Source organism: Odocoileus virginianus, chromosome 32 (assembly GCF_023699985.2).
Source record: "Odocoileus virginianus isolate 20LAN1187 ecotype Illinois chromosome 32, Ovbor_1.2, whole genome shotgun sequence".
NCBI classification, from domain to species: domain Eukaryota; kingdom Metazoa; phylum Chordata; class Mammalia; order Artiodactyla; family Cervidae; genus Odocoileus; species Odocoileus virginianus.
In genome coordinates, this window is record NC_069705.1 from 17,199,092 (window position 1) to 17,225,480 (window position 26,389).

Genomic DNA, 26,389 nt, shown 5'->3' on the forward strand with positions numbered 1-26,389 from the left:
AGAATGCTGGAGCAGGTCGCCTCTCCCTCCTCCAGGGGATCTTCCTGACCCAGGAATGAAACCAGGGTCTCCTGCTTTGCAGGCGGATTCTTCACCAGCTGAGTTACCACGGAAGCCCACCTGGCCCTCAAAGCCTAAAATACTTCCTATCTGACCCTTCACAGAAAATGTTTGTCAACACCTGTTCTCAGTCATAAATTTGATTATGTCACTGCCCTGCTGAAAACCCTTCCTTGGCTCCAACTGCCTTTATGATCAAATGGAGTACTTGAAAGGAACTGGATATTCTTGCTGCTGCTGTTGTTTAGTCGCTCAGTTGTGTCCAAATCTTTGCGACCCCATTGACTGTAGCCTACCAGGGATTTTCCAGGCAAAAATATTGGAGTAGGTTGCCATTTCCTTCTCCAGGGGATCTTCCCGACCCAGGGATTGAACCCACGTCTCCTGATAGCAGGCAGATTCTTTCACCGCTGGGCCACCTGGGAAGCCCACCAGATCCTCGAGACCCTGTTCAATTCTCCAGTCCTAAATTCTACCACTCCCTTGCTTCCCTCTCCCAGGGAACTGCGAGCAAACTGTTGAGCTCCTCAATCACTTCATAACCTCTCCTGCTTTCAGGGTTTAATGTGTGGGCCATTCCTCTGCTTAGAAAGCATTTCCTCACTTCACCTAACTTCTACTAAGCTCAAGAGTCACTTCCAAAGTATGTTTCCAAAGTGCCACAACCCTGGATTGTAATTTTCTGTTCCCTCATCTGTATATCCCACTAGAATATAAACTCTGGGAGGGCCAGCAACTCTCCACTCAATCCCAGGGTCTAAGTTCGTCCGTGGCACCAAGAAGAAGTCACAGGGAATGTTTACATGAAGAAATGCTTCAGCATATTGAATGGGTTTATTGTTTTGCACAGTCCTTAAACCTTTTGTTTACATGAAACACAGTAATCACATATGACATAACCAATCAAAAAGAAATCATTTGGTGTGGAAGACTGATATCATAGTAAATGCTTCTATAAGCTCCAAAGCAATATTATCGAAGAGAGTACACCATTTAGAGAACAAACCATTTTCTTTCACTTGATATGTATGTAAATATAGCCCACTTAACCTGTGCATATGTCCTAACAAGTTTTTAAATTCTCCATTTTCAGACTTTCTATAATTCTGTACATTCTCCACACTTTTAAGTCAGAAAGACAAATATTAAGCTTGAAAGCACAATAGGTGCATCACCTTAATATCCACCATTGTATGTTGCCATAAGATCTCTTTCTTGAAAATGAAGTGGAAATATATATATTTCATACAAATTATAATGAAATAGTATATAGATGCTAAAGGTTAACAAATACAGATTTGAAAGTCACCTCTGCTATTGATTTATGCTCTTAACAAGTTAGTTAACTTAACCCTTAAGTCTCTTCAACTGTAAAATGTGGATAAATAATAGTGGCTTACTCATAGGTTGTTGTACGCATTAAATGAGATAGTACTTATATAAAGATTAGCATTTAGCACAAGCCTGGCAAACAATAATACCCAGAAGTGTTAGCTCTTAATATTAAAACTATAATTTTATAAGTCTGCCTTAATAATTATAATACTGGAGGCTTATGTTTTAACTCCTTTCTGCCAATGAAATAACCCAACATCTGATACAGCTTTCTCTCTAGGAAAGAAAGAGAAGAAGTGCTAACACAGTGATTATAGAGAATAAAATATGAATTCTGTACCTGTTTTTAGGACTCTTACTCCCAGAAGAAATTTTATCATGTGCTTTGTAAGAATACATCTGATCCAAGTTAAACTGCTTTTAAACATATAAAGATTCATTAAAAAAAAGAGAGAGAAGTTTAAAAAATCTTTTAAATATGAAGAAAATAAAATACAAAATATTACGATGATAATTTTTCCTCTGACTAAACACCTCATTGAAGAAATCAGCTGAAAATAAGCTCATGAATTATCAACTTCTAGGGTTCTAAAGACAGTTGGAAATACAATATAATATCCCATTCCTTCCAAATCTACAGAAAATATGTGATCAAAAGAATTTTTAGAGGCACAGCAAGAGCCAAATTCATAAAAATGATTTAATTACATTCTGGATACTTAATAAAGCAGAAAAAGTTCACCAGAAAATTTAATTCATTTGTCCATTACCCCATCACCCTAGTATTCTAATTAGTGGAAGTCTGCCTGTGGATAAGTATTTAATCTGTAATAGTTACCTAAGACCCAAAACAAAGCAGGAAAATGTGTGTGTGTGTAACTTTAATGAGAACATTCAACCAAAAGTATCATAATTGCTAAGGAAAAAAAGACTCCAAACAAAATGAGTTATGAAGTAGGCATAAAAGGAAAAGAAAGTTACTTGCTCAAATACTTCTAACTGTTCTATTAATCCCAGAAATCATAGATTGCATATTTTATTCTATTCATATCATTTCTCTCTCCAAATTTTACATCTTGCTATATATGGCATCTTCCTCTTTGAGTGGAAATGCAATGGAAATAAAAATTAAAATAGAAATTGCATCAATGAAGAATGAAATAAATAAGAAACATCTCTTTAACAAAAACAAACCTTCTCTGAAGTTAATTTAACTGGTACTTGATCAGAGACACGTTCCTCAGTGCCTGAAGATACAGCTCTAGAACTGCAAAGTAATAAAATTATCTCAAATGTTAAAATGTAATTATTTAATATATGAATCATCACACCTCTACTCTTAGAGAGGCAGATGAGATTATATTACTCTTTTAGAACTGATGATGCTTTTAAATTAATTCCCCACCACCCCGAAAGAGCTTAAGCTTTCTAAAGTTTTTTAAGTTTTAAAGTAAAACTGATAATCTAATGCACAACATCGTGATTAGTCAGTAATACTGTATTATAAACTTCAGAGTCGCTAAGAGACTAAATCTTAATTGTTCTCTACACAGAAAAGTTATATGCAAGTAATGAGTTATGTACTATTGCCATCAGTTCAGTCCAGTTCAGTCGCTCAGTTGTGTCCTCTGCAACCCCATGAACCACAGCACACCAGGCCTCCCTGTCCATCACCAACTCCCGGAGTTTACTCAAACTCATGTCCATCGAGTCGGTGATGCCATCCAATAATCATAGTGTAATATGTAAATGTATTAAACTAATACTTGTACACTTCAAACTTACACAGTGTTACATTTCAATTATATCTCATTTCTTAAAAAAAAGAAAAAAAACTGAAAAATGATCGATAATATATAGAAGTACTATAACATGTACAAGCCAACAACACATGTATTCCTTTCCCATCTTCTATACAGAAGAAGAAATATGGCTTATGGATTCTTCCACATTGATCTCAATGCTGCTTCTTTTATTTGTTTTTAATTATAGTTGATTTACAAGATTGTGTTAGTTTCAAGCGGACAGCGAAGTGATTCTGTTCTACACAAATATACGTATAAATCTACATTCTTTTTCTTTCCTGATTCTTTACCATTACAGTTAATTACAAGATATCAATTACAGTTCCCTTTGCTATATACTTCTTTAATCAATAGGAAAGCAGCTTTCTAAATATTATAGTCACCTACTTCCTATACACTAAGAACACCTTCTGAGCGTTCTATGATTTATTTCTCCCTACTGACGGCCACCTCCAAACACTAAAAGAGGCATGCAAAAATGATTCTCTTTATTCATTTCACCCCATGTGGTGCCTGCAAATTGGCATAAAATGAATCATAAAAACCTGAAAGTTTAAAAGAAAAAATGAAAAACGAACCTTGGTAGAAAAACTTTCCTTGGACACAATTCTTCACTGGCTTGAAGGAAAAGTCTCTGAGGAGATTCTGTTTTGGCTTTAGCAAACCAGTTTCTACCCTATTGAACACAAGAAGACTTTTTAATGCACAGTGAGAATATGAAATCAAACAGGCAGACTTCTGCATGGTTTACCTTTTCTGTAAGGGTGCACATCTTGACATATTTGCTATGCCCAGGAACTTCTGCCAAGAATCCCTCAATGATGAGCTGACGGGAAAGAGCCTTCCACCAAGTCTCAGCGTGGCCCTTGCCAGCACCAAAGACACTGTGGCTGCGGTATCTATCTTCAAGACGCTGAGAATTCTGAAATTGGGAATAAAACTTAAAGTGTTGATTTCATTAAACAGGAGAAGTAAAACACAACACCATCTACTGATTCTTTGGCTTTAATACTTAAGTTTCAGCTTTAAAAACCCATGGAATTTTTATACCCATCCTACTTGCTCTGAATACCTAACTCACAAAAAAATACACTTAAAATAGTGTTCCTTTTCTGCTTTAAAAAAAAAAATGGCAGGAAATTTCATATAAAAATCACAAGCATTTCCCAATGCATAGGTACTTACTAGCTTTTTGATATGGGGCAGTTGGTTACTTAACTTACCTGTGTTTTTATTTCCTTGGCTGCTATATAAGTATAATAACAACTCCAATCTCTTGGGGATGTTGTGAAGATTAAGTCAGTAACCAGGACAGGACAGAGTCTGGCTCCATAATACTAACTTTCTTTTTATGAGCTAACAGCTGAGCCTTTAACTTAACCTGCATTCCTTAACATAAAAGCAAAAGCCCTGACTCGGTCAGTATCTAGTCAGTTTTCCTGGAACACCTGTAATGGCATTCTACACCTGCTGGGGGCTTACCTTTATAGTAGGAGATTCTATTGCTTGCAAACTAATAACACCAAAGGTATTAAGGTGCCTGACCAGTACTTATTAGCAATCTGGACTCTAAAAATCATTCCTCTAGTCTTCCCTTTCATAAGGAGAAAACACTGTTAAGTGAATGAACACATTTACTAGTATGAAGTAAGAAGATGCTCTTCCAATCAGTAGGGGTAACTGTCTCTTCCCCTCATGAGCAATAATCACTGTGAATACTGTGTGTGGTGTGAATAAATTTACACTGCCTTGTTTCCATGGCAATCCCCACACAGAAAATATTTCTGCTCTTCAACACAGAGCATTTTGTCTTAAAGGAACCATATTCCTTTTTTAACTAGAAATCCAAACTTACCCAAGTAACAGAATACTTTTTAGCAACAAATGTCTAACAATTTTTTTCTCTGTGCGAGGCATCTTCCATTTATTACGTATATGTTCCAGTTAACTTAATTTTCCAGGTTAACCCGCAGACGAAGGAAACTGCTAAGAATGAGAAAGCTGCTATAGAGGACATGGGGATTTGGGCACTGATTTTTATGGAGCACACAATTTTACACACACATTCTAACCAACCATAAACCTTTCTTCCAGTACCTCTAGATCATTCAACTAAAAAATACAAATTTAAAACTGCATGTGAACAGCATAATAAAACAGAAACAGCCCTAGAACAGCAGTTAGGAAAGCTGTCATTCATCCTGCTTCTGCTACAAAGCAGACCTGAGGCAGTTCATTTAACTTCTGGGCTTTTGTATCAACCAGTGTGTAATAAGGTGGCAGAGTTAAACAATCGTTATTCTCTAATAAGAGTCTTTATTTCTATGGGGCAACATCTCAAAAGAGGAAATTATCAACCCATTCTTTCCCTTTAAAAAGCAGGTTGGAACTTAAAAGGTTTTGCACAACAAAGGAAACTATAAGCAAGGTGAAAAGACAGCCTTCAGAATGGGAGAAAATAATAGCAAATGAAGAAACAGACAAAGGATCAATCTCAAAAATATACAAGCAACTCCTGCAGCTCAATTCCAGAAAAATAAATGACCCAATCAAAAAATGGGCCAAAGATCTAAACAGACATTTCTCCAAAGAAGACATAGAGATGGCTAACAAACACATGAAAAGATGCTCAACATCACTCATTATCACAGAAATGCAAATCGAAACCTCAATGAGGTACCATTACACGCCAGTCAGAATGGCTGCTATCCAAAAGTTCTACAAGCAATAAATGCTGGAGAGGGTGTGGACAAAAGGGAACCCTCTTACACTGTTGGTGGGAATGCAAACTAGTATAGTCACTATGGAAAACAGTGTGGAGATCCTTAAAAAACTGGAAATAGAACTGCCATATGACCCAGCAATCCCACTTCTGGGCATACACACCAAGGAAACCAGATCTGAAAGAGACACATGTACCCCAATGTTCATCGCAACACTGTTTATAATAGCCAGGACATGGAAGCAACCTAGATGCCCATCAGCAGACAAATGGATAAGAAAGCTGTTGTACATATACACTATGGAATATTACTCAGCCATTAAAAAGAATTCATTTGAATCAGTTCTAATGAGATGGATGAAACTGGACCCCATTATACAGAGTGAAGTAAGCCAGAAAGATAAAGACCAGTACAGTATACTAACGCATATATATGGAATTTAAAAAGATGGTAACGATAACCCTATATGCAAAACAGAAAAAGAGACACAGATGTACAGAACAAACTTTTGGACTCTGTGGGAGAATGTGAGGGTGGGATGATCTGAGAGAATAGCATTGAAACAAGTATACTATCAAGGGTGAAACAGATCACCAGCCCAGGTTGGACGCATGAGACAAGTGCTCAGGGCTGGTGCACTGGGAAGACCCAGAGGGATCGGATGGGGAGGGAGGTGGGAGGGGGGATCGGGATGGGGAACACATGTAAATCCATGGCTAATTCAAGTCAATGTATGGCAAAAACCACTGCAATATTGTAAAGTAATTAGCCTCCAACTAATAAAAATAAATGGAAAAAATAAAATAAAAAGCAGGTTGGAAAAATCAGGGTACTAAATGATGCATCAAGGAATCTGGAAACCTACTAACAAATGGATGTGTGTTAGAATAAAGACAATCATATCCCCAATCTTTAAACCACTATCAGGCTTCCCAAGTAGCTCAGTGGTGAAGAATCCACCTGCCAATGAAAAGGAGACTCAGAAGACACAGTTTTCGACCCCTGGGTTGGGAAGATCCCCTGGAGGAGAAAATGTCAAACCATTCCCATATTCTTGCCTGAGAAATCCCATGGACACAGGAGCCTGGCGGGTCACAGTCCCTGGGGACATAAAGAGTCGGGCACGACTGAGTAACTGAACATACACACATGCTATCATGATACAGAAAACAAACTTGCCATTTCTCTGATTAACTTCTTTTAAAAAAAAAATCACAGTTGCTTGTTGTGCAGGTTCCTCTTGCTGGGAATGCCACATTCCCCTCCACGCCTTCTTCCCTTGATGCGTCTCTGAGTGCACAAATCTACTCTCAGAGTCCACACAATGGAAAAACTACTCTAGTTTTGCAGCTACTAACAACCACTCTCTCTTCAGAATTTGAATAGTACTTTAACCTATTCATTTGCTCCTCATCTCTTTTTATGCTGCTATATACTTATTTCTTCTCAAGTAACATCTTCCATACTAGATGGTAAGTTTCATCTAATTTCACTTTGAATTCCCCACAAACAGAGTACAGTGCCTCACACAAAAATAGACGTTTAGGTTCTTCCATGGCGGTCCAGTGGCTAGGACTCTGCCCTTGCGTTTCCTGGGGCAGAGGTTCAGTCCCTGGTTGAGGAACTAAGATCTCTCACGCCCTTGAGGCACAGCCACACACACACAACAAAGACGTTTAATAACTAGCAGGAAAAAAAACAAAAAACAATTATAAACTCTTCACTCCTGAGGTTTTAATTTTCCTGTGTTCTTAAATTACAAAGTTCATAGTCTCTGTCTATATTAACTAATTTTTTCCCTTTGCCTCTTTCCCAGTCCCATCAAGTCAAAGAAGTTCACAGCTACCATTTCAGGTCTTAAAAAAGTAATTTCTGGAACTGCTGTTCTATGTGAACAATCAAGCCAAAATATAAAGTAAAGATAATTATCTCTAGGCATATATATCAATCTGATAAAATAACTTGTCCAGAAAATTAAATGGATAACCCTCTCCTGCTAGAAAGTTTGAAAATTATAAAGAGTGATTAAAACTACCAATAGTTTTCCAATAGCTGCATATAGTCAAAGCATCTTTTATCAAGTGTTCTCTAATTCTGGAGCCATGATAAGGTTCAGCACTTTAATAACATGATCAAGAAACAGGTTTCACTTAACCTCCTAATTATGCAAATTAATCACTGTATCTGTTTTCTAATCTGTAAAATTAAGATAACTGCATATCTTAATACTATTCACAAAGGTGTTTAAAGATTTTTGGAAATCTCTTTATATGGTGAGCTAGACCCCTAAAACAAATTTCCTTAGGCAACATTTCTACTATTTATTTTCCAACAAAACTTATGCTTTAAAAATAAAATTTCCTGGTGCACTGGAATAAACCTAAGGGATGGGATGGGGAGGGAGGTGGGAGGGGGGTTCAGGATGGGGGACACATGTACACCCATGGCTGATTCATGTCAATGTATGGCAAAAACCACTACAGTATTGTAAAGTAATTAGCCTCCAAATAGAATAAATAAATTAATAAAAAAAATTTTCAAACTATTCACAAACACCTGGATGGCCTGAAAAATCATTTATACTATTTGTAAACATCTATGTAACAGAGGAAAATCATGTGTAGCTGAAATACTTGTTTTACATGTACAAATATCTCTTTAAATAAACTCAAAGAGTTTCAAGTTTAAGGTGTTTAATCATCACACAGATAAAAATTACCTATAAAGATATTAATTTCTCCTAAATTAGTTAAGGTGGACGATTCACTAAATTCTCAAAGGAGATACAATTATAATTTTTAAAATAATATCCCAGTAGATGCCAAGATCTCTGAAATAAGAGAGAAAAAACTTGCCTTATTTTCACTGTAGTTAATGTGTACAAATTTTCGTTAAGTGGTACTTTTTAAAAAGTTTTACACCTTTCTCTAGCAAGGGTAATATAAAATTTCACAAAGAATAAACTTCTTAATTTGTAGACTCCCAGAAGAGACTGTCACTATAAGCGGTCTGACTTGGTTTTTAAATAATAGGTGAAATCTGATCCCTCTTGCGACCAGTTCAAATTTGTCTAGGAGCCCACTTCCACTTATCTGTTGATACTGGATACTGCTGGGTTATACCAAATTAAAACAAGGCTAATTTTTACAAATTATACATTCAGCTGGGATACACAGGATTTGAGGATGACAGAGACAAAAAATTTTCATAGATCTCAATTATATTTAATCTGTTCCTTGCAACTTGAATTTTTTTATATAAAAAAATACTGCAGTACTCATAGTTGCTAGTCCAAGTTCCTCAGGCAACACTTCTACCATTAGCTTTCTAATCAAATCAAATCAAATTTTAAACTCCATTCAGAATCTAAAAATATCAGTACCTGAAGGTAACATGCTTTCAATCTTTCATTAAAAATATTTCACAACTGACTACCTTCAAAAATCTCTTTCCAAAGAGAACAAAAACTCAGAAAGTAAATATTTACATGAGGTATTTAAGAATTTAACAAATAAACAAATAAAAAATAAATAAATTATAAATTATTTTCAGAATTCTACAAAGTGAGAGTTTTAATCTCTTTTAGTATACTTTTAATAAATATACACAGTTGCAAAGGATTCTATCTCCCACTTATGTTTTTTTTTCAACTAATATCAATATATAAAACTTAACTTTACACACTTGTAAATCAGGAATAAAATCACATAAACAAAGGACTACAGAAAAAGCTCCTTGGCTATAAGGGTCATGACCTACTCATATTTGTACCTGCAGCTGAGAGCATAATGCTGGCACGCTAATCACTCAAAAAAAAACCAAGTAGCTGAATTAACTTTTTTCATTAGTTAAGAAAAAGAAAACTTTCTACAAATTTTAAATGCTTCTGATAAAAAAAAAGAAGGAAAGAAAAAACATACAACCAAATATAACTGAACTGAGACATTTACAAAAGATCACTAAAATTTTAAGTTATGCTCAAAAATTTTACTACTTTTCAGGGCACCAAAAGACACAAATTTGTTCTACCTGTCCCTTGACACAATGAAAGTTAACTTTTCTTAATTATCCCAAAAAAGACCAGCCTAGGGATTCATCCGACTGCAATGTAATAAACTAAGACAGACAGCCTGGAAGCACTCTTAATGATACACACAGGTTTTGTCAAAAGTAATGAATGCAGTGCTGACCTGGAACTTAATATGACTCTTGAGTTCCTGATAACTAAAGCCAAAGTTATAATCACACAACAGCAAACCTCTGAAGAAAAGTATAATAGGAGTAAAAGAAGACTTACAGATCCTCGGAGAAATAAAATTGGAATCCCAATGCCAAACTTTTCTCCCAAGATGGTCACAGCAGATAAGAGTTGGAATGCTTGTGGACCAAAGTCCTGTAACATATCATCTGAGTCTTCAAGGGAAAAGCAGTGATCCAATCTAAATAAAAACAATACGTGAAGAAAGTCAAGTCAAGCCATGTACCTTTAGAAATTAAAAGAGTTAGTGTAATAATTAAATAAGTAAATTGTAAAAAAAAAAAAAAAATTCCAGTAAAAAAACATTTCAAATGTGCCAACTGCTTCAGAAACTACAAATAAAATTCAACACAGCAAAGAGCACGTGAAGTATACAGAACATGAAATGTAACCTGTAGAGAACAGCATTGAAACATGTATATTATCTAGGGTGAAACGGATAACCAGCTCAGGTTGGATACATGAGACAAGTGCTCGGGCCTGGTGCACTGGGAAGACCCAGAGGGATCGGGTGGAGAGGGAGGTGGGAGGGGGGACTGAGATGGGGAATACATGTAAATCCATGGCTAATTCATATCAATGTATAACAAAAACTACTGTAATGATGTAAAGTAATTAGCCTCCAACTAATAAAAATTAAAAAAAAAAAAAGAAATGTAACCTGTAACACAGCATCACAGGTATGTCATCTTGATGTTTCTCAAACCCTAGTGCCCAAGAACCCAATTTTCACAGGAGGTACTTCGGACCAAAAACAGAGGAGAAAAAGGTTCAAGCAAGCAGAAATGTAGGGTTATAGCTTGAAGGGCTTCACTTGATCGATTGTATAAATGCTGTATTTTTGTGTTAGGTTTTGGTGGAAGAAAAGGGTTATTGCCCTCATTCCCCAAAAAAGTTTTGAACTGAACAAAAAAAATCCCCTGTGCAAAAATCTAACCACTGTAAAATATGACCAAAGATGATAAACTGTTCATTTAAGACCATTTAGAAGTTAAATTCCTAAGCCATCCTTCAAGCAGATTTGAAATTATCATTAATACAAATGAAAGTTCTTTACAGCACGTTGAGAACAAAAGAACTTAAGAGAAAATCTACTAACATAGTTCAACTACCTAATTCAGTTACTTTCTCTATAATAAATATCTTTGAAATAACAATAAGAATATAGTCAGTATTCTAGATATATTTGGGGGAAAAAGGTTATGCTTAGGTTTATTCTCTACAATAACTATTTTAGCAAGATACTTAGCTCATTAATTTTCTTTTCTACTATGAGTATTTAAAGTTATCAAAATCCCATAAAGTACCACCTATGCTGCAGCATACAGGTTGTAGTGTGCATTACTGTAATTATCACTAAGTTCTAAAAATGTTTTAATTTCCAGTTTGAGTTTTCCCTTGATTGATGAGTTATTGTAAAACATTATTTTAAATTTTGAAATGAATAAGAATTTTTCTGCTTACCCTCTGTTTACTTCTAATTCAGTTGCATTCTGGCCAGAAAATGTAGTGTGTTTGATATCAAGACACTAAAAATTTGAAATAGTCTAACACAGAGGTCTGAAAACTTTTCCTATAAATGGTCAGACAGCAAATAGCTTAGGCTTTGTGAACCATATGATCTCTGTGTCTCAACTTTGCAAAACAGTCACAGATAACACATAAACAAAAGTACACGTCTGTGTTCCAAGAAAACTTTATTTACGAAAACCGGCTGCAAGTGCATTTAGTCCAGGGGCCACAGTTTGCCAACCACTGCTTATAAATACACTACCTATGTTTGAGAAGTAGTCTCTAATTCAAGGCTCCCCAGCCATGATGTTGCAAATGGATTATAGCTCTGCTGAAGGCTAATCCCTTCAGACCATAGAGTTCTGAACACAATCTAGACTCAAGTAGCCTCATGTGCTATACAAGTAATATCATTAACTATGTGGGTCATGAAGTAAAAATGTCTGAGACATATTACTCTAACTGCTTGATACAGGCTTCTCTATATACCACAAATCGATAAATCAAACTTGTTACTGTATTGACCAGATAAACTATTGCTTCCTACCTTTTTATTTCTTAGCCTACCAAAAACTAAAAATTACATCAACCTCTCCTACTTTGGGGCATAGACTTGCATTATTGTGATATTGAATGGTCTGCCTTGGAAAAGAACAGAGATCATTCTGTCGTTTTTGAGATTGCAAAGAAGTACTGCATTTTGGACTCTTTCGTTGACTATGAGGGCTACTCCATTTCTTCTAAGGGATTCTTGCTCACAGTAGTAGACATAACAGTCATCTGAATTAAATTCGCCCATTCTGATCCATTTTAGTTCACTGATTCCTAAAATGTCGAAGTTCACTCTTGCCATCTCCTGTTTGACCACATCCATTTACCTTGATTCATGGACCTAACATTCCAGGTTCCTATGCAACAATGTTCTTTACAGCATTGGACTTTACTTCCATCACCAGTCACATCCACAACTGAGGGTTGTTTTTGCTTTGGCTTAGCCTCTTCAGTCTTTCTGGAGCTGTTTCTCCACTCTTCTCCAGTAGCATATTGGGCACTATCGACCTGGGGAGTTCACCTTTCGGTGTCATTATCTTTTGTTCTTTTCATACTGCTCATGGAGCTCTCATGGCAAGAATACGAAAGTGGTTTGCCATCCCCTTCTCCAGTGGACCACATTTTGTCAGAACTCTCCACCAGGACCCGTCCGTCTTAGGTGGCCCTACACGGCATGGCTCATAGTTGTATTCAGTTAGAGAAGACTGTGATCCATGTGATAAGTTTGGTTAGTTTTCTGTGTAATCCAAGTATATACCCCAACCACAAATGCTGAAGAAGGTGAAGTTGAATGGTTCAATGAAGACCTATAAGACCTTCTAGAACTAATACCAAAAAAAGATGTCCTTTTCATCACAGGGGACTAGAATGCAAAAGTAGGAAGTCAAGAGATACCTGGATTAACAGGCAAGTTTGGCCTTGGAGTACAGAATGAAACACAGCAAAGGCTAATGGAATTTTGACAAGAGGATGCACTGGTCATTGCAAACACCCTCTTCCAACAACACAAGAGAACTCTACACATGGACATCACCAGGTGGTCAACACTGAAATCAGACTGATTATATTCCTTGTAGCCAAAGATGGAGAAGCTCTATACAGTCAGCAAAAACAACACTGGGAGCTGACCATGGCTCTGATCATGAGCTCCTTAATGTAAAATTCAGACTTTAAATGAAGCAAGTAGGGAAAACCATTCAGGTATGACCTAAATCAAATCCCTTACGATTATACAGTGGATGTGGCAAATAGATTCAAGGGATTAGATCTGACAGAGTGACTAAAGAACTATGGACAGAGATCTGTGATGCTGAACAGGAGGCCGTGATCAAGACCATCCCCAAGAAAAAGAAATGCAAAAGGCAAAATGGCTGTCTGAGGAGGCCTGACAAATAGCTGAGAAAAGAAGAGAAGCGAAAAGCAAAGGAGAAAATCTGAATGCAGAGTTCCAAAGAATAGGATGAAGAGATAAAAAAGCCTTCCAAAGTGATCACTGCAAAGAACTAGAGGAAAACAAGAGAACGGGAAAGACTAGAGATCTCTTCAAGAAAATTAGAGATACCAAGGGAACATTTCATGCAAAGATGAGCACAATAAAGGACAGAAATGGAATGGACCTAACAGAAGCAGAAGATATTAAGAAGAAGTGGTAAGAATACACAGAAGAACTATACAAAAAAAGATGTTAATGACCCAGATAACCACGATGGTATGATCACTCACCGAAAGCCAGACATACTGGAGTGCTAAGTCAAGTGGGCCTTAGGAAACATCACTATGAACAAAGAGAGGGGAAGTGATGGAATTCCAGCTGAGCTATTTCAAATCCTAAAAGATGATGCTGTGAAAGTGCTGCACTCAATATGCCAGCAAATTTGGAAAACTCAACAGTGGTCACAGGATGGGAAAAGGTCAGTTTTCATTCCAATCCCAAAGAAAGGAAATGCCAAAGAATGCTCAAACTACTGCACAATTGCACTCATCTCACACACTTAGCAAAGTAATGCTCAAAATTCTCCAAACTAGGCTTCAAGAGTACATGAACCGAGAACTTCCAGATATTCAAGCTGGATTTAGAAAACACAGAGGAACCATAGATCAAATTGCCATCTTCTGCTGGACTGTAGAAAAAACAAGAGAATTCCACCAAAACGTCTACTTCTGCTTCATTGTCTACACAAAAGCCTTTGACTGTGTGGATCACAACAAACTGGAAAATTCTTAAAGAGATGGGAATACCAGACCACCTGACCTGCCTCCTGAGAAATCTGTATGCTCCTCAGGAAGCAATAGTTAGAACCAGACATGGATCAACAGACTGATTCCAAGTTGGAAAAGGAGTACATCAAGGCTATATGTTGTCACCCTGTTTATTTAACCTATATGCAGAGTACATCATGCGAAATGTTGGGCTGGATGAATTACAAGCTGGAATCAAGATTGCTGGCAAAAATATCAATAACCTCAGAAATGCAGATGATACCACCTTTATGGCACAAAGCGAAGAGGAACTCAAGAACCACTTGATTAAAATTAAAGAGGAGAGTGAAAAAGCTGGCTTAAAACTCAACATTCAAAAAACTAAGATCATGGCATCTGGTCCCATCACTTCATGGCAAACAGTGGAAACAGTGGAAACTGAGAGACTTCATTTTTGGGGGCACCAAGATCACTGCAGATGGTGACTGCAGCCATGAAATTAAAAGACATTTGCTTCTTGGAAGAAAAGTTATGACCAACCTAGACAGCATATTAAAAAGCAGAGACTACTTTGCCGATAAAGGTTCATCTAGTCAAAGCTATGATTTTTCCAGTAGTTATATATGGATGTGAGAGTTGGACCATAAAGACAGCTGAGCACTGAAGAATTGATGGTTTTGAACTGTGGTGCTGGAAAAGACTCTTGAGAGTCCCTTGGACTGTAAGGAGATCATATCCTAAAGGAAATCAGTCCTGAATATTCATTGGAAGGCTTGATGCTGAAGTTGAAGCTCCAATACTGTAGCCAGCTGATGCAAAGAACTAACTCACTGGAAAAGACCCTGATGCTGGGAAAGATTGAAGGCAGGAGAAGAAGGGGACAACGGACGATGAGATGGTTGGATGGCATCACCTACTCAATGGACATGATTCTGAGCCAGCTCCAGGACAGGGAAGCCTGGCATGCTGTAGTCCATGGGGTCGCAAACAGTCGCACACAACTGAGTGACTGAACTGACCTGAACTGAACTCCTACTTTGATGGTAAATTTGTCGATTTTTTTCCAACTATTATGTCAGTCGGGTGCTTTACATATTTGTAGGGTTTTTCTTGTTTAAGGTGCCATTAAGAATTTTCAAGGAACTGGTCCATTTTATCTAAATTACTGAATGTATGTGCACTGAATTACTCATAGTGTTTTCTCATTATCCTTTTAATATCTGTGGAATTCCTCTTTCATTCCAGATATTGGTAATCTGTCTCTTCTTTTGTTTTTTTTCCTTTTTAGGAGTCTGTCGATTTTATTGACCTGTTCAAAGAATGAGCTTTTGAGTTCAGTGCTTTTCTCAATTGTTTTCCTATTTTCTATTTCACTGATTTAGTCCCTTATCTTTACTCTTTCCTTTTTTTTTTTTTGGCTTCCTTTAAGCTTACTTTATCCCTATTTGCTAGTTTCTTAAGGTAGAAGCTTAATTACTAATTTGAAATCTTTCTTCTATTTTAAGTATTTAATGCTCTAATTTTCCATTTCAGTATCACTTTAGTTCTATACCATATATTTTGCATTTTCATTTCACTCAGTTCAAAATATTTTCTGACTTAACTTGTGACTTCCTCTTTGACTAATAGATTATTTACTAGTGTGTTGCTTAATTTCCAAGTATTTGGAGACTTGCCTCTTATCTTTCTATTGGTTTCTAGTTTCATTCCATTTTAGTTAGAAAATATATTCTGTATAAATACAAATCTTTTAAGTGTGTTAATACTGGTTTTACAACCCAAAACACAGTCTATTTTCAAGAACATTCCACTTGCACCTGAAAAGAATGTGTAGTGCCTGTTGACAAACGGTCTATAAAAGTCAATTAGCTCCAGATTTCAGACCTGTCAATCCTTACAAACAGCATGAGCCAGTTCCTTAAAATCAACCTCTCTCTCTCATTTATTCTCATTTTCTGTGTATATGTGTGAGTATGTGTATATACACAAATGTGATCTGTTTCTCTGGAGAACCCTGACTGATACATTCATAAACTGACTGTTTTATCATCATGTAATATCCTTCTGTAACCCTGGTAATACTTTTTCTCCAAAATCTTCATTATCTGCCATTAAAAATAACTCCAGCTTTCTTTTGATTAATGTCTTCATGGTATATAGTTTTTTATCTTTTTTTTCAATTCTTACTTATTTTTTAATTGGAGTTTAACTGCTTTACAATGTATGTATCCTTTTATTTTTAATCAACTTATATAATTATATCTGTTGTGAATTTTTTGTGGACTGCATATGGTTGGGTCATATTTTTAAACCAATTCTAACAATTTCTTTAAATGGAGTCTATAGACCATTTACATTTAATGTAACTATTGATATGTTTAGATTTAGGTCTACCATCTTATTGGTTTACCTCTCTATAAAAGTAAAATGTTGTAATACTGCTTGCTTTGTCCTCTTTTTAAATAAATAAATTCATTATTTAGTTTTTTTAAAAACTGCAATACATAAAAAATCAATTTAAAATCATTTGAAAAGGAAAAGAAAGAAACAAAGGAAGATTTTCAGAATGTCCATCTAGAAGAAAAACGTACCTGGACCTGCAATTATCACAGCAGTTTTCAGTTCCCATAATTCCTGCGGAGGCCTTTCGTAGCTGTTTGTCTTCAAAATGAGACAAGATGATTCTACCCAAGAGAAAATTTAAAATTAAATAAAAGTACAAAAACATATATGTTAAATTCATTGTTGAAAATAATGAGGAAAAATCAACATTAACTGATTTAGCTGAGACCTCATTATTTTGCTTCACTTTACTGAGGCACAAAGAAAGTTGCCTTAAAAATTCAGCACATATGTAACAACAGCAAATATTTTCTAAGTATTTCTAATTATTCTGTAAAACATTTTTCTTAAGAGTATCATCTATCTATCCTTGTTATTAAGTGATATAAAATAAACAATACTTACAGTCGCCTACACTTGCTGGAATAAAGATATTTTTCCATCTTCGCCATCATCTTTAATTTGTATAATCGAAACTTTTCACTGCGTATCTCACCAAGGAGGTGCCTGTCAATTAAAAAATCACAGTAATATTAAAATTGTATTAGCAGTTTATTTATTACTGCTTATTTTTTGTAACCTAAAATATCCACACCACTAACAAGACAAAAAATATTTCTATCATCTCAGAAAGTTATTGGATCCCTTTCCAGTCAATGCCCCCACAAGAGCTAGGCATTTCTCTGATTTTTATGAAAATTGCCTTTGAAAGAATGCTGCTGCTAAGTCACTTCAGTCATGTCCGACTCTGTGCGACTCCATCCCTGGGATTCTCCAGGTAAGAACAGTGGAGTGGGTTGCCATTTCCTTCTCCAATGCATAAAAGTGAAAAGTGAAAGTGAAGTCGCTCAGTCATGTCTGACTCTTCGCGACCCCATGGACTGCAGCCTACCAGGCTCCTCCGTCCATGGGATTTTCCAGGCAACAGTACTGGAGTGGGGTGCCATTGCCTTCTCCTTGAAAGAATGCTACCTATGTCCAAATATCAACTTTTTCATTGCCTATGAAAAACTGGTTAACACTCTAAAGTTGTTTTTCATTTTGGCTTATATGCTACTTCCTTTTTTGGCAATCGTTCTACTGTTCATGAATTTTTATATTTTTTTATATTTTATATAAATTTTAAATATAAATTTATATAAATTTTATATTTTTCCAGTAAAAGATTATTCTTAAAGTTATTTTACATGAGAAACTAAGGCATCTAATCTATATAAGGAATACTGAAAACAGTCATGATCCAAATATGAGCCTTTACCACTTTAGCTCTTCAGAAAACTTCTCAGCCTTCTAAAAACTACCTTTTTGTATTATGGGGTTTTACCAGACATCACTGCACATAGAACAGACTGGTTTCAAATTGGGAAAGGAGTATGTCAAGATTGTATATTGTCACCCTGCTTATTTAACTTATATGCAGAGTACATCATGCGAAATGCTGGGCTGGATGAAGCACAGCTGGAATCAAGATTGCCAGGAGAAATATCAATAACCTTAGATACGCAGATGATACAACCCTTATGGCAGAAAGCAAAGAAGAACTAAAAAGCCTCTTGATGAAAATGAAAGAGGAGAGTGAAAAATATGACTTAAAACTCAACATTCAAAAAACTAAGATCATGGCATCTGGTCCCATCATCTCATGGCAAATCGATAGGTAACAATGGAAACAGTGAGAGACTTTATTTTTTGGGACTCCAAAATGACTACAGATGGTGACTGCAGCCATGAAATTAAAGACACTTGCTCTTTGGAAGAAAATCTATGACAAACCTAGATAGCATATTAAAAAGCAGATACATTCATTACTTTGCCAACAAAGGTCCATCTAGTCAAAGCTATGGTTTTTCCAGTAGTCATGTATGGATGTGAGAGTTGGACCATAAAGAAAGCTGAGCGCCAAAGAATTGATGCTTCTGAATGGTGGTGTTGGAGAAGACTCTTGAGAGTCCCATAGACAGCAAGGAGATCCAACCAGTCAATCCTAAAGGAAATCAGTCCTAAATACTCACTGGAAGGACTGATGCTGAAGCTGAAACTCCAAGAACTGACTCACTGGAAAAGACCCTGATGCTGGGAAAGATTGAAGATGGAAGGAGAAGGGGACGACAGAAAATGAGATGGTAGGATGGCATCACCAACTCGATGGACATGAGTTTGAGTAGGCTCCAGGAGCTGGTGATGGACAGGGAAGCCTGGCGTGCTGCAGTCCATAGGGTTGCAAAGAGTTGGAAAGACTGAGCCTCTGAACTGAACTGACTGACCAGACATCAGAAAATTATCAAAATTAAGTTCCTTCCTCAAACTTCTTTCCCCATAATGCTGAATTTATATAAACTTTTAAAATAACACAAAAGACTTTTTTTTTAAGTACCGCTCCTATACCTTATGCTGACTCTCTTAATTTTACTCTTCTGTGAAGAAATTCCATGACTATCACATATTAGATGATGAGAATCTCCCAAATAGACTTTGCATATCTTTCCAAGAATAAATATAAGTCTGAGTTGAATAGGTTACAAATATTTCAAAAGAAAACAACCCAACCTACAAGATCTAGGTGATAATACTTCTCCTCATCAAAAGGGAACTGATTCACTCATATTTTGACTATACAACCTTCTGACTGATAAAAGTACTGATAGAAGTACAATTCTTAAGGATGATACCAAGAGGGAATCCAGTTAGAGGTCTGGAAAGTCTGAACACACAAATGACCTCTTATTCAAAAATTCTTATCCGTTGACACCACCAACCACTGTACCCTTCCATGTAATTTCTCTAAAAAGTCTCTTCCAATGACTGACTCTAGTTCCTAGTTCAGCCATCCAACATCATTCCTAGCTCATGGGCTAAAAATATGGTCCCTATTTTGCAATGATTTGTTTGTTTAAGTCACCTCCTTTTCCTCAGTTAGAAAGAACCAAGGAAACAAATGCCCACACTCTGAGAAAAAGATCCCTTATTTTTGGTTCCAATGACCAATATTTAACACATCAGTTTTGCTAACAAATTGAAGGAAATAAAATAACAAGTTTCTAACAACAAATCAAATGAATATCTGTTCTTCTTCTGGGACCACCAAAATAGTTAATGTATAATATTCCACAGAATAAAAAGAAGTTGAAAAAGAATAAATATTCTGAAAGCAATACCCTAACCAGAAATCAGTAGGAGCCAGTGGAAGATTTATTAAACTGAGATTAATTTGCAAATTATCCCCTTTAAACAAAGATTACAGTAACTACCTGGGTTTTGATTGTTTCAAATAATGACTAGCAACTGCAGACATTAAGACTTTGCCAACAGTATGGCTTCTATGATAAAAAAATTTTAGTTGCATATTTATACTGATGACCAGACAAGTTTCTTCTCTTAGTCACAGGATTCTAGCATAAGACAGGCTCTAAATATTTCATGAATTACAGTGACCTTTTCATTTGAAAATCAGCTATTCCATTTATTCTAAAACTCTCTTTTCTCTAATAGAAGAGGTCTGTCATAGGATAGCACGGATTTGGGCCTTGATCCTTGCTGAAATATTTTTTATGCTGATTAACCCTATAGTTTTATTTCCTGTAGTATGGATACAAAGAACAACCTGTCTGTATTAAAGATTCAAGCATGGGTTTTCTGGCAACACTATTTGATTACTACTCACTGTTAACCTCCGTTAAATCTTAATGAGATAACCATTTAAAATATCTTTGAGACTCAGATAAACAGAAATTGTATCCACTGATGAACCTGCCAAGCCACAATACAAAACTTAAGTTGTTAAGTCTTCAGCATCTTTAACACAATGCACAAATAAAATCAGAACTGGTAGGAATCAACTTATGTTTGATACAATCCCAAATGTTTTTAACAACCCCAAATTTAATAGTGGTATGCAAAGCTGTGTTCTATCCCAATTATTTTAAATTAGCTTATAAAAAGCTTTACAAAGACACTAGTGTCAAAGGCATAACAATAAGAAACAAAAGCTATTGACTACTCCTAAAAGGAGAAGCTTAAAATTCATAGCAAACATTCTTACCTAACTAATCTCTATTCTTTTCTCATACCTCAAGTTAACTCATTAGTTCCTCAAGGAAGACTTACCTGATCTTTATAAGTGGGTAAACAGACACCTAATATTACACTGGCTACTCAAGGCAAATTTCCTTCATAGCACGTAATAGCTATACCATTACACATATTTGCACGATCCTTTCCAAAAGAACTTTTGGTTACTGAAATTTTCAAACACAAAGAGAGCAGTAAAATGAACTCTATGTACCCACAGTTGTATGATTCTGTGATTAAGATCTGTCATTCCCATTATATAGTAAACGCTATAAAAACAGGTACTATTCATATCTACTTTTATTTACCATTGGACACTCAGCACAGAGCATAATGCTTGGGACATAGTGTTAAAAAAATTGTTGAGTAATAAATAAAAATAAAAACTCTATTAGATAGGCACTCTCACCATTTTAATAAAATGGCCAATAAGTCCACCACATACATGTTTCTTATCTTGACTTTTTTTTCCTATGGGTGAAGGAATAAATTGGTAAATCCTGCCACTAAAATTCTGCAAGATGAAGTTTGCTTTTCAACATCAATCTCACAGAACATAAATGCCAACAAAATACCTGTTTAGTATTTAAGTAGTAAGGCTTTCCTGCCTCTAAATACTAAGCACAGTATTTTTCCATGGCAGTCAGTCAGTACAGAGCAACATGATCACTCACACAGGCAAGGAGAGCGGACATGCTCTCACAGAACAAACAAAAGAAACAAAAATGGTAATTAAAGCCAAACTGGAATTGACAGAAATCAATTGGAATAAGCACCATGGCAGCATGAGAAGAAAAAAAAAAACAAAATAAATGGTATCTAAAGTAACTATGGCTGAAGACATATCAAAACTTGAGAGAACTGAAGAGAAAAACAAATCATCAACAAACAATATTTTGAAAGTGTTCCACAAGATCTACATTACATTCCCAGTATAGTGCTGGTTTAGTTAAATCTTCACAGTAAAAATGTATACATGAAATGAGTTCATCTCCTCTGGGTGGCAACTCACCAGGAATCTTCTTAAATGTCTTGGGTTTTCTTTTGGTTTTAAATGCACTTACACCTATCAGTTTAAATTTTGAATGTTGCCTCAAATACTTTTGAAGTTCATATGGAAAGAAAGAAATCTGCAAGGGTGAAAGCAATTAATGTTTTTACCGATTTAGGTTCATGTCTGCTGGAGCCCAGAGAACGTGACAAGAACTTTGAAGTCCATCTCGGCCAGCTCTACCAATCTCCTGGTAATAGGATTCCATTTCCTTAGGAGCACCGTAATGAATGACTTGGCGAATGTCAGCTTTATTAATGCCCATTCCAAAAGCTACGGTAGCGATGACACACTGCGGATAAATAACGACAGAGTTTGACAAACATTTAGCGGAACTAAAACCTTACATGTTTCCCTTTGGTAAGTACAATTAGTTCATCCATTACAGTCCCTGGCATGCAACTGAAATTAATACGAAAGTGAAAGTAAAGTTGCTCAGTTGTGTCCGACTCTTTGCAACCCTATGGACTGTAGCCCGCCAGGCTCCTCCATCCATGGGATTTTCTAAGCAAGAATACTGGGGTGGGTTGCCATTTCCTTCTCCAGAGGGTCTTCCTGACTCAGGGATCAAACCCTGGTCTCCTGCATTGCAGGCAGACTCTTTACCATCTGAGCCACCAGGGAATTTAATATAATTTTGACAAATCACTTACAGCTTAAAAGACTCTCTGCCCAGTTTACAGATTTAGGACTGGTGACCATCAAATAGGATTTGTTCCCTTTCTACAAAAAGCAGCGAATATCATGGTTCTTTTAAAAGCATATAAATACAGGACACAAAAGAGACTCTTAAAATATTTATTATAGTAAATGAGCCTTTGGGTTATTTTGAAGTTTCAAGACTGCATCTTAATTTTTCTAGCAGTAGTCTAAGGTAGAAAGACAGGTGTGGGGCATGCTCAGTTGTGTCTGACTTTTGTGACCCCAGGACTGCAGCCCACCAGGCTTCTCTGTCCATAGGATTCTTCAGGCAAGAACCATGCAGTGGGTGACCATTCCCTCCTCCAGGGGAGCTTCCCAACCCAGGGGTCGAACCCCGGGTCTCCTACGTTACAGGAGGATTCTTAGCCCTCTGAGCCACCAGTGAAGCTTAAAGGCAGAAGGAAGCTGCTCATTAAAGATACAGAATGAAATGTGAATTTCTCCCTGCAAATTTAAAAGGATGAAATTGGTATAACAGGAACGAACATACAGAGGTGAGATTTACATGACTAGGGGAAATTTTAGGGAAAAATTAGTGATAATTGTCAAAAAAAACTAAACACATTTCTTGAAAGGTATTAATTAGAATACAAAAAAATGTACAAGCAACTCTAAGTATACTACATGCCTTACATATAAAGAGCATTTATAAAGAATACATAAACATAATATTTGAGTATACTGATCTAATCAAAATTATGATATTAATACATTGGGTAAAGAGGGGGTAGAAACTTCTGGACGCAATGAGAAGGGCAGGAAGGGATGTCAAAGAGCTACACTTTCACCTTTCATAGTGGGGAATTGAGAGATAATGCCTAAATCTAACAGGCAAATAATAAGTAAACTAGTAGCAGCACAAGCAAATTATTGCAAGATACAGTGGCAAACACCAAAGGGATAAGCTAAAAAAGCTAAGAGTAGGAAAAAGAAGCAGGAAGGATGATGGCTTATGCTTTTCATTTTAAGCACCAGAGAACTATTTAGTTTGTTAAACTATGTGTGTGCGTAAGTGGTAAATATTAAAGTGCCATTTGAAACAAAAACGTGTTATGACGTACCAAGAGTAGAAAAAAAAGAAAGGCAGGAAGGACAAATAAAGGGAAGTATGAGAAATATGAAAGAAAATAAACATAGGAATGGAAATAATATTAAGAAAAAGCTTTGTGTGAATACAACTAGTCAGTTTTGCTATATTTGAGTAAAAAAGCAATCTAATAATAATCCCAATACTTATGTTTTAAATGTTATTTCTTATTCAATTTTTCCAACTTTATTGATATAACTGAATTATAACATTGTGTAAGTTTACCATATATAACATGATTTGATATATGTATATATTGTGACATGATCGATAACTTCAGTAAGGTTAACACCTCCATCACCTCACATGATTACTGTATGTGTGTATATGTATGTGTGTCTATGTGTGTGTATGATGAAAATTTTTAAGATCTAATTTTTTTCATGATACTATCTTTAAAAGAGATCAATCTATTCTACAGATATGATTTTCAAAAGAACCTCTCAGGTGTAAATGAAAATACTTTATCAAATAATTTACTCATAACCTCATCCTAAAGAGGAAAGGAATTCAAGCCATCTTGAAAAGGCAAATAAAATACAAAGGACATAAAATTAAAAGCCAGGATTAAAAGACTGATCACAGACTTAAAACGCAAATCTACATCCAAATGTGGTTAGATTTCATTATTAAATATAGGAAAGACAAACAATCTCGTCTTCCTCATGTCTCTAGGAGATGTTTCTATTTAAATAAATAATTAGTAATACAGCAAGAGAGAAGAAACCACTGGTCAATTATTGACTCAAAGATCAATTGTTAAGATTTAGTAAGCAGCAGCTAATGAACTTTATCTGATAATTTTCAAGCTTCAGAGATAACAGAATAAACATATAAGCATTTAAGGATTTGGATAAAACCTCTATTCCAGGCAGCTGTGATAGCTGTTCTTGCTTTGGAAAGAAGAAGAGAACAGATGCCTTCAGGCAGATACGTACTGCAGCATGACAATGCACAGTGGGCTGCATGTGCAAAGTTCTAGATACACAGGAAATGGATGATCTATTGGACAGAAAATGCAAAACCAAAGCTAAGTTCCTCTCAATTTGAGATGAGGACTATTCCAGGCGTATGTTGACAGGGGGTGGATATGTTAATAGTGTTGATTTAAACCTACTCGCATGTTTCAATTGAAATCCTCCAAAATAATCCGTGTGACACCCACTGAACCAGGATTCTAATCATAAGAATCTCAGCTGCAGCACCTCTTGTGAACTTCATCCATACCTTTCTTCTCTCCTTCAGATCAATCCTGCTTTGTGCTCCCAGTCCAATGTTTCTATAATACTACTATCTTGCTCAAAAACAGAGCAGTCTGTCACAGTGGTTTTCAAGTTCTGTTTTGCAGAATTCTGAAGATTTTAAGACAACCCCCAAGACACTGACATGGAGTCAGGGACGTTCCTGGACTTGGTTCTCCGTCACATCAACTTCAACAAGGCCATTTCTACTTTAATCTGTCTTACCTGTTAGATGGAATTTCGTTTAAATAAAAAATCCTACAGCGTGTCTGGAAAAAATAAGGGAATTTCACACCAACTCCAGCTTGCCTCTCTGCAAAGTTTTAAGATCCTCTATAACCTGGGCAAACAACCAATTCAACTCTCTCCCTAAGTGTCCACCAGTTCCTGCCATTTTACCCACACCTGTGTCCCTCCTACTCCATACTTCCTTTATCTCCAACCATTGCAAACTACTCACAATTCCTTGAACCCAGTATCAAAGTGCCTTGCACACATCAGTCCTTCTTCCAGGAATTCTATAATCAATTCCTTATCCTTCATCACCCTCTAGCCATGCATACCTGATGAACTTCTGTTCACTTGTTCAGATTCTACTCTAACTGCTTATTCCTGGGTGTACACCTTCATTTGACAATCTACCTTAACAGCTAGTGTTCCCTCCTCTGTGAACCTAAACACCATTCCATGTATAGGCTGCCACTGATACTAGCCTGCAACAGTTTTCTTACCTATCTTCCATGTTTTACACTGATTCTATCAGAGTGACAGCTTTACGCGCATCAAAACGGTACTCAAATGTATATGCACGAATGAATCACCTGGATGTACACCTGAAATTTTTTAATCTACATTGCTGTTTTTCCACTTTCGTGCTCGTGCTCAGTCATGTCAAACTGGGCCCCATGAACCGCAGCCCACCAGGCTCCTTGTCCATGGAATTTTCCAGGCAACAATACTGGAGTGGGTTGCCATTTCCTACTCCAGGGGATCTTCCCAAACCAGGGACCGAACCCACAACTCTTATGTCTCCTGCATTGGCAGGGGGATTCTTTACCACTGCAATTTTAAACAAATAATATTTCATGATTAAATTATGAAGTTCAATCCCAACTTTAAAGAAACTTTTAATTTTTGACAGAGTATAGTTGACTTACAATGTTGTTTTACAATGTGTTAGTTTCTGCCGTACAGTAAAGTGAATCGGGTATACATATACCCACTCTTTTTCAGA

General features: G+C 36.3%; 1 protein-coding gene across 8 annotated transcripts in view; it reads right to left on the reverse strand.

Annotated features, from left to right (window-relative positions):
- Window positions 1-26,389, reverse strand: part of WRN (WRN RecQ like helicase) — a 116,671-nt gene that overhangs the window by 18,112 nt on the left and 72,170 nt on the right. For 6 of the 8 annotated variants that reach the window (XM_070459927.1, XM_070459931.1, XM_070459930.1 and 3 more), the window contains 8 exons: window positions 22,236-22,417; window positions 17,412-17,513; window positions 17,036-17,128; window positions 10,221-10,362; window positions 3,952-4,122; window positions 3,779-3,876; window positions 2,590-2,662; window positions 1,736-1,812 (listed from right to left, as the gene is read on the reverse strand). In XM_070459927.1, the coding sequence (XP_070316028.1) occupies window positions 1,736-1,812; window positions 2,590-2,662; window positions 3,779-3,876; window positions 3,952-4,122; window positions 10,221-10,362; window positions 17,036-17,128; window positions 17,412-17,513; window positions 22,236-22,417 (938 nt within the window). The remainder of the gene's footprint in view (window positions 1-1,735; window positions 1,813-2,589; window positions 2,663-3,778; window positions 3,877-3,951; window positions 4,123-10,220; window positions 10,363-17,035; window positions 17,129-17,411; window positions 17,514-22,235; window positions 22,418-26,389) is intronic. The other 2 variants (XM_070459928.1, XM_070459932.1) reach the window with 2 other exon arrangements.